The following is a 9500-nucleotide window of genomic DNA, read 5'->3' on the forward strand; positions in this document are numbered from 1 at the left end:
AGCTGGCTAGATGTTATCAAGAGTACTAAAACCCTTTTCAACATGAGTCTTACAACTAAGGCTAAATACTTTAACTTAAACTTAAATACATGCTGGGATAGGCTGGTATCAGCCAGTATCTGTATCGGATCGGAAGTCCAAAAACCTGGATCGGGACATCTCTATTATATATATTTTTTTTTCGGACGGGGGGTAGATGGGCCGGTGTAGGTGGAAAAATGCCAGGGCCAAAAATCGTTCCCAAGATTTCAGATTTAAAAATCAATTTTCAAGATGGGAAAAAATTCCTAAAATCTTGATGACAACAGCTACATCATTTGAGTTGCACAACTGTTGTTCTCTATATTATTAGCAGCTGCGATCCACAATGTGGACAGTCAAGTTTAGGCTCAGAGGACACCTCAGGGGTTTCAGTGTTTTTATGACCTTGAAAGCCTGTTTGTCCAGAGTCCATTGTTGCGAAACTTTACTGTAACATTGGCATGAAAAAGTTCTTACTTCTACTATAATGCTTTAAGTCAAAGTCAAAGTCAACCTGCGTACTTGTAATTATTTTTCCTAAAAGTGCTTTAAAATGATCAAAGCCCAGAAGAATATACTTATAAATGACCTAATTTGGTATTTTAAACCTTAAAAGCTGATGTAGATGCACCTTGGTTGTGTCCTTTCTAATTTATCTATAGGTTACTGGTGTATAAAGGCTAATTTACTATGTTTCTTTGACACAAACACTCATCTACGCTGATAAACCACAGAGCTTATTCTTTAAGCACTGTGGCTAAAACATTGGACTTGAAGGAGATTAGATTTTGTCGGACATTGGCTCCGTAGGCTGATGCGCAAGGTGTGTTAAGATAAACACAGATATGAATCCTGTAGAACATCTGAGGTTGGTACAAAATATCTGAAAGATTTCTGCATTTTGGGAAGTTTAACCTTTCAAATAAACAAGACGAATCAAGTTAAAGATTCTCTCTTACCTGACCGTAGGTTGGTCATGGTGGAAGGGAGCTGCAGGTAGGCCGGGTTGTGCGTCGTGACGCCAATTTCAATAGAACCAGCCCACTTGTCTACCATCTTGTCAATGCGGACCTGGAACACCTCGTTGGATCGCAGAGGGCGGCTGCTCAGGACCACACCGTGGTTGAAGTCATCAGTTGCACTTTAAAAGAGAAAACAAATGAAAGCCTTCACCAGGGGTCAAAGATGACATTGGCATGGATAATCAGTAGGCGCACTAACTGCGGTCGCAGCGCCGTTCTGCCGTCGCAAATGATGGCTGCCTTCTGGCCACAGTTTGGGTGAAACAAAAGGCGGTCAGGTGCTTCTGAGTCCGGAGTGAGGGCCAGAGACGGCCTGGGCCGACCCACATCAGGCGAAAGCGCCCTCATGATGGCGTTATTGCGCCTGAGGCGGTCGCTGTGGTTGTGGTTGTGGACTATAGTGACTTTGACAGCCATGCCATATAGGTCCACAACACCGTAAACCACGTTGGGCGTCTGGGCTGCTGCCACGCCTGGAGAACAGCAACACAAAGCCGTTAACTCACAGTCTCACCTCCTAAAAGCTGGATGATGGTGAGACTTGCCTTGATCGATACCGTTGATGTAGAAATGGAGAGCGCCGCTGGCTTTCCGCATCAACCCGATGTGATCGCCCTCCTACGATGACAAAAAGGAGACAAGTTTCAGTTTTTAGACCAGGAGAGGGCACTACTTCATCAGAGAAACCAGAGCTAAATCAGATTATCTGGGTTGGAAAAAGCTCTCTGGTTTTCCAAGAGAGAAGAAATTAGAATTACAGACGACTTCTCCTAAATTATAGAGTGAAATAATGTGAGACAGGGGTCCTAAGTCCACAGTGGGGTTTTGATTTCACAATGAGAACCTACTTTGGCTCACATCTGCTGTAACATTATCACCTGATTAATTTCTTCCTTAAAAAGAAGAAATTCCTTGTTTCCTTCCTTGTTTTAAAAGAACAGCAACAACACAAAATGATAACAAATGGGAGAGAAGTCTCAATTCAAACAATAAAGAAAACATTTATTACTAAATGAGAAAATTAATAATGGAAAGAAAATTTAGGAAATACATGGATGCCACGTGATCTCAAGGAATTGCTGCTGATGCACTAATGTGATCAGTGAATGTATGAACATAACAGCGAATTCAAATTATCGGACAAAAGTATCGGTCCATTTGCAACAAATACCTCTCCCCTCTTTACACCTGAAAGAAGATGAGCCTTTTTTTCTACTACAGAACAATTCGGCACATTGAGCAGCCATGTCTTAAGATCATGAGCATGCATTGTAGCTACCCTGCGTTTAGCTAAATCGGGTTCGTGAAGTTTATTTAAAAAATTTCTTTGTTTAAACTGAAAAGAAACTATTTGAATCTTAAAAGAGAATTTGGAAACTAGACAAAAAAAGTTTCTTTCTAATCAGAAATTAAAGATTTAAATGTGGTCTATATTTTCAAAACTGGAAACAAAATGAAACAGAAACACAAATGTGCCATTGTGCTTTAAACACATTCTTGTAGTTTAATAATTTCTTCAGTTGCAAAAATTTTATTCAGTTAAAAACTTTTTTTTTTTTTTTTTTTTTTTACAAATTCAGCTCCATAACTTGTCATAACTGTTGATGATGTATTTCTGTTAAATTCAGACGTGTGTAACATTTGTCATACATTTTTTATATGTAAGGTTTTAACGAACGAAAAAAAAGCAATACTGGCTTCAAAAATCATTCCAAAATATTCTCAGCATCAGTTTAGTTGCATCTCTTAACTATTCAGCATCGATCCTCTCAGGATAAACAACAACTTTTTGGACCACAGTGCACGCCAGGATCAAGATGATCAGTTCTGAGTAAAAACTGCTCAGAGCCTCAGAGGTAAGGAGAACTATATGATTATATATGGTCAATGGTGCTGACCTGAAGTTCATCCAGGCTGAATTCACAGTATTCCCTACGTGTTCCTTTCCCGTTCGTTAGGATCCCACAGCCACTCATCATGATTGTACCTGATGCACATGCAGAAAAAGTCAGGAAAATTCAGGAAGCGTTCATGTTTGTTATCTACTGAAGCTAGGGAGCTCACCTGAGCGCAGATTGGTCATGGTTGCAGGGTAGTCCAGGTTGTTGGGGTTGTGCGTGGTCACGCCGATCTCAATGGAACCCGACCACTTGTCCACCAGCTTATCGATGCGGATCTGAAAACACAGACGCAGATAAGGCTGACTGCCTGAGCAAAAGAAGTGGCTTTATTAGGGGAGCAGGGCGAGTACCTCGAACATCTCGTTGTGCCGGAGCGGCCGGTTGGTCATCACCACGCCGTTGTTGAACTCGTCCAGAGGTCTCCTTCGCTCAGCCGTCTTGTTGTTGTTGCTGAGCTTGATCAGCGTGCCGCACTTCTCGTGGAACAGCAGCGCGTCGTTGGTCATCAGCCCACCCGTTCCGGAGCCTGGCGCTGCTCCTTCGTTACCCGCTGGGCTGTTGTTACAATCCCCCCGATCTCTTCCTCCTCCAGTCGTCCCTGTACCGCCGTCACTATTGGCTGCACCTCCCCCACTGCTGCTCCCTCTGTCGTTTCTGGAAGAGGAGTCGCCTCCAGCATCTCCTCCTCCTCCTCCTTCTCCTCCTCCATCCCAATCTGAACCTTCGTCCCCTCCTCCCTCGTCTCCGGAGCGATAAAATGAAACTATTGCGTTGTTGAACACGTCAAAGAGTTGGTGCTCTGTGAGAACTGAAACGATAACCATCATCAGACCACATGGAGCTACAGAGCCCTTCCTGATCAGAGGAGGATCTACTTACCAGCATCAGGCTCCAGGTTGTTGGGGAACTTGTCTGGTCGACTGTTGCTGCAGCTGAGCTCAGGCACTGCAGGGAGAAGGTGGAAACAGGAAATGGAAATAATCCCAGATGATGGCTGCGGTGAAATTATGTTTAGTAACGGGCTCACCTTCATCTCCATTCACCATTCCATTTATTGCTGCCACATTCATCAGTGCTGCTATCCCCCCATCATCTCGACCCCCTCGAACAACAACCTCGTCTTCCTCTTCCTCCTCCTCCTCCTCCTCCTCGTCCCGCTCTATCGTCTCCCTCTCCCTCTCTGCAGAAGGCGGCGGTGGCTCGCAGCTGACCACCGTCACCTGAGTGCACTTCCCGTACAGATCCACCACGGCCCACAGCTTTGGCGGCAGGCCGCTGGCGGCCGCGCCGCAGTCCTGGCCGTTCACCCACAGGTGGAGCTCTCCTTGGGAGCTGCGCTGGATGCCCACGCGGTCGCCCTCGGCCAGCTGGTCCAGGTCACGGCCGTACTCCTCCAGGACGGACCGGCCGTCGCGCAGCACCGAGCAGCCCGATACGATCCAGGAGCCGCCCTTAAGTCCGGTGGCGCTGCTGGGGAAGTCCAGTGAGGCCGGGTCCAGCGCCGTCACGCCAATTTCAATGGAGCCGCTCCAGGAGTTCACCTGATGGAGGAGGAAGGGGTCAGGAAATACGGTTCACAGACTTATAATTAACCACATGTTTGAGACTGGCTTTAAATATTCAGTAAAACATGTAGAAACAACATCTTCACCACACAATGAGAGCAGAAAGAAAACATCTGCCTACAGCTCTATTCCTATCCTGTGTCAAACTTGCTATTTTTAGTGCCTCTGCTCAGGAAAAGTCCTTTGAAATGCAGCTAAATATAGGATCCTTACTCAGGATGGAAGGTCTGGATAAGCCTTCTTTGTGACGTTTTACACTTTCTCTTTAAAGGGACAGTGTGTAAGAAATTGGGCCTTTTTCTAGCAGAAAATAAGGTATTTTTACCACAAAAGTCCAATAACTTCACATCAAAAATGAAAGGCTTCTTTTAGCTTAGAATTAGTAGTATAAAAATATATAGGGGGTAGGGGTGTTCAAAATAATTGTCATGACGATGCATCGCGATTCTAATTTTTGTGATCTACTGCATCGGTTCTTGACGCCAAGTATCGACTCTTAATTTAAAAAAAAGGAATAAATAAATAAAATACATGAATGGTTGATGCACATCAGCCAAAAACAAGTGGAATACAACTTCCAGTCCAGTAGATGTCTCCGCGGATGTGTTGACGCCCGCCGCCTTGTGTCACAAGCATTTCCGGCCGCGGGATACTGCGACGAGTCATTCGTAAACAAAACATGGGGGAAACTGAGAAAATTGGCTGCATCACATTTCAAGTCAGACGTTTGGATGCTCATTGGCTTTGAAAACAAAGAAGAAAATGAAATTGATATGATGCACGTAATTTGCAAGAGAGTAAATGTAATACATTTGAATGTTTTCATTTCATTGGTTTAAAGGACCACTGAGGCCATGTAAACGGCACCTATTATTCTTATTTTGTTATTTTAAGTTTAATAAATCACAACCACTTTTTGTCAGCGTGTCCATTCCAGTAATAGAAATATACCTGTCCAGTATTTGGTTTAATGGCAGCACCTCCAAAAGTCGTTTCAATAAATACAGCAATGTATGAATTCAGTGGCTTTCAGTCATGTATCAATTGAAAACCCTATTCATAAAACACACAGCCAGCCAGCCACTGGTAATGGCTGTATTTTTATATAACAGTGTTCAGTGAAAATATCGCCATGCATCACAATATTTCAAGTATCGTGATGCATCGTGATAGAATCGCACTGTGGCATGTGAATCGCAATTCGAATCGAATGGTGACTTCTTTGGCAATACCCACCCCTAATAGGGGGTGGTGCACCCAACAGAAGACGCCAAGTTCCGCCACCATTTTTGATCACAGTTGCTAAAGGGATTAAACTCGTCAGCTTTACTGGTTTATTAACTGAATCTGTAAACTTGTTGTTGGCGGGGGAGGAGTTTAAAAAGACTGTAGATCTCTCTACCTTTTACTTTTAGTTGCAATGAAGAACCATCTGTGACTAGTCTGTCCTCCTGGTAGAGACGGCTAGTTGTTAGCCTTCAATGGACGAGTCCCAATACAAAGTTATCCGCTGCTGTTATTCTTAACAAAAGTTATACCAGCTGACAAACGAAAGCTTCAGAGAACTGTTCCGTGTGTTTCATCGTTTAGTTATCTGAGGTTCATGTGTCTCTTTCATTCAAAGTAGAATGTCACTCCTTGGCTTCCGTAGTTGGTCTCATGCGCTTGACTGGGAGGCACCAGTAATTTGTAATTCATCTAGTGCACCACTTGATGTTAGTGAAAATTATACATTGTAGCTTTTAATTATGAAGTAATGAATTTAGGGCAAATGTTCACAGCTGAAAGGCTGGTTTATGGTTTCAGCCGCCTACAAAAAGTGGAAGGAAGGAAGCATACAAGGAAGAAAGGAAAGTAGGCCTGGCATCATAAACAATTAACCAAATTAATTGCATGAGCACAGTAATTTACATTTACTAGCTTGTTTGATTTTCTTGTGTCTCCTTAGTTGGGAGCATTTTGGAAGAAGAAAACAAGAGGACAGGAGGAATGAATGATGCTAAGACACAAGAACGTAAGGAAAGATGAAAGGGGGAATGAAACAAGGTGGTAAGAAAGGACAAAAAAGGAGGGAGGAAGAACAAGACGGGACACAAGGAAAATGGAAAGAGGTGCACCAAAAATGAAAACGGAACAATGAAAGTGTTGTGGTAGGACACACTGAAGGAAAGACCCAGAAAGAGAGAATTAATAGTGTGGTTAACAAGGAAGGAAACATGGAAGAAGGAGAAGAAATAAGGAAACAAGGAAGAAGGAAAGAGGAGACAAATAAGGAAGGCACAGGAGGTTGACAGCTTACTTTAGGTTCAACATGAGGGGAGGATGAACAGATGGGCTACACTCACAAAGCTCTGATGAAAGCAGGGCTGAGCAATATCAGCTCAAACCAATGATGACGATAAATGCACGATTAATACTTTGGCTCATTTGTCAGAAATAAAGGCATATGCAGGAAATACAACTGATCTATTTATTATTTATTTATTGAATAAATCACATTAAATATTACTGCCAATGAACTATTAAAGTCTTGTACTGCACCCATTCAGGTTTAGACATTCAACAATGTCTCATTAAACAGGACATTTTTTTTTTTTTTACCTCTCTTGTAAAACTTTTTTTTACAAAATTAATGGAGCCTTTTGCACATCTTTAAACTCAACGGCGTGGTTGTGCTGTAGGTGGTGGAGGTTGGACGCGTTGGCTTTGGGTGGTCCCAACAGGTAAACTTTGCATTTCGTGTTTTTTTGCCTGACATCTATGGCGTAATTTTGGTGACACTGAACTGAGCGTTCAGGAAGAACAAAGTGTATCGTTTAAACTTACACACCCTCGCTAAACAAAGGTCTGCTGCGCGCTCAACTCTGACAGCGCGCTTCTTCTCTGCGCACTCAGCTTCATCTCTGCTCTCGCTCGCCTCAACAGGATTAACTGATGTAATTTCGTTTACAGCTGGGTTAGATACTTCTTCACTGGGCTGATCCGCCATTCTCTTTGTTTACGTTTCTGAATGGATCGTTGGAGTCATAACTACACACCTGCTGCAGTGTATTAAAGGGGAATGAAAGACCAGCCAGCATTGCACTCAGGAAAAACGGCAGAATTTTTTACCGACATGGAAAAATGTGAGCCGGTTATCGTAGTGAATGATGGTAACATTAAAAAAATCAGTTTACAGCCCAGCCCTGGGGGAAACACAAAGCAAAGCCTCCCTTTGTGATTCTGGTAGGACCAGAGAGTTTCCTTTACAGCACAGCTAGACAGCAGAATGAGCTGCAGCGAGAGGCAGAACGATTTCAAGACAACAGACAGAACAGGAGATGTAAGAAATCCAGACGTCTCGAGAGTCTCTTATGTTTTAAGTGAAAATCAGAAACTGCTGGGTACATTCAACAGAGATCAAACTTTAGATAAAGAATCCTTGGTTGGATGGATGCGACCTTTAACTGGAGGAGGAAATCAAATTTTAAAAATTCACAATCCTCTTGAATCAGGGTGATGTCTCCTAACAGACACCCCGTCTCCGCCGAGACAGAAAAATAAGATGATTTACAGAGAGGTAATACCTTAAGAGTGATGAGACGAACATTGCAACATGTTTGCATAGAAGGAAACACATTGCAGCTTATAGCGGAGACTAAAGGAGAGCAAACACTGCTTACAGGGAGCTGCTATGTAAGGCAGTGTGCTACTACAACTAGGTCAGATGGAGGAGAAGCAGCAGCTCGGCCTGACGGGACCCCAGACGTCTCCTTCCCTGGTTTATGTAACTCAGGAGCCTGTGAGCATCTCCAGTCTCTCTCTAGCATCGCTCACACAGAGAACTAAGGGGTCCTGGTGCTGAGAAACCGAGGAGGAATAAACCCGGTGGGCATCTTTTATTGGCAGTTCATACAAACACTAAAAAAAAATAATTATACCCTTAGTAATGTAAAGATTTGCTGCATTTCATTGTTAATATTGCAGAGAAAGATGCAGCTGGTTTTGTTCTGATTTAACACTTCATTTATCAAATGAAAACTGTTCAATGTTTTGCAGCAGACTACTGAAACTACAGTGTCTAATAAATCAGATCTAAAATTTCACTAGATGCAAAAGGGTTCTTATAAAACAGACCAGCTAAGCACGCAATGACTGTAAAGCAAGACGAAACAGATACATATGCTTTACAACATTTTTTTTTTTTGTTTTTTTTTTTATTTTTCTTTTGCAGATAAGATTCAGAGAAGAAAGCATAAAAACCAACAACTATACCTAAATTCTCACTTTCTATGCCTTTCTTAAACAACAGCTATAATCTCTAATGTACTTGACCCGACCTCTAAGGTCAGAAACAGAACATCTGGATTCCTACTAGAGCTGGATAATGCAATAATGAATCTCCAAAATCAAATCTAAAAGTTTTTTCCTACCAAATCTGATTTATGGATTTCTTATTCAAATTAAGTTTTATAATAAAAATGCCAAATTATATACACTGATTTAAAAAATAAGCCTTTATTTCAATCATCCCCTCAGGGAGGTGACATGAATTTAAAGGGCCACCAAATTGAAGCTTTAAACAACCTAAGCTAAAAACCTAAGGACCAACAATGATGAACTGATGAACGGATTGATCAAAATCAATTAATCACCCAGCCCTAATTCACACAGAGCTAAAAATCATCCACTGGTTCATACCATTATACCATTTATAGGAAGGCAGTATATGGCACTAAATATTATTTGGGGTGGTTAAGAAACATTTTCAATTTCCATTTTTTGTAAATTAGACCAGGACAATATGGCCCTAAACTTATATCACAATGCATTACTGAATTTCAATAAGATTAGGGCTGAAACAATAAATCAAAATTAATCATGATAAATTTATTATTGAAATGATCTTCAGTTAATTTTGTAATCGATTTATCATTAAATGGGGTATAGAGACTCTAAAACGGGACTTAAGCTGACAGAGCGACCCACTTAGAGCAGCAGTTACACCATAA

At 42.0% G+C, this 9500-nt stretch overlaps 1 protein-coding gene across 2 annotated transcripts in view; it reads right to left on the reverse strand.

The window, feature by feature from the left end:
- Positions 1-9500, reverse strand: part of neurl4 (neuralized E3 ubiquitin protein ligase 4) — a 31186-nt gene that overhangs the window by 16775 nt on the left and 4911 nt on the right. For both annotated transcript variants that reach the window (XM_015379512.1, XM_015379511.1), the window contains exons 2-9: positions 3972-4485; positions 3824-3889; positions 3295-3752; positions 3108-3219; positions 2942-3030; positions 1589-1661; positions 1243-1516; positions 981-1162 (exon numbers count right to left, since the gene is read on the reverse strand). In XM_015379512.1, the coding sequence (XP_015234998.1) occupies positions 981-1162; positions 1243-1516; positions 1589-1661; positions 2942-3030; positions 3108-3219; positions 3295-3752; positions 3824-3889; positions 3972-4485 (1768 nt within the window). The remainder of the gene's footprint in view (positions 1-980; positions 1163-1242; positions 1517-1588; positions 1662-2941; positions 3031-3107; positions 3220-3294; positions 3753-3823; positions 3890-3971; positions 4486-9500) is intronic.

This window comes from Cyprinodon variegatus, unplaced genomic scaffold (genome assembly GCF_000732505.1).
Source record: "Cyprinodon variegatus isolate N-32 unplaced genomic scaffold, C_variegatus-1.0 Scaffold193, whole genome shotgun sequence".
Lineage (NCBI taxonomy): Eukaryota > Metazoa > Chordata > Actinopteri > Cyprinodontiformes > Cyprinodontidae > Cyprinodon > Cyprinodon variegatus.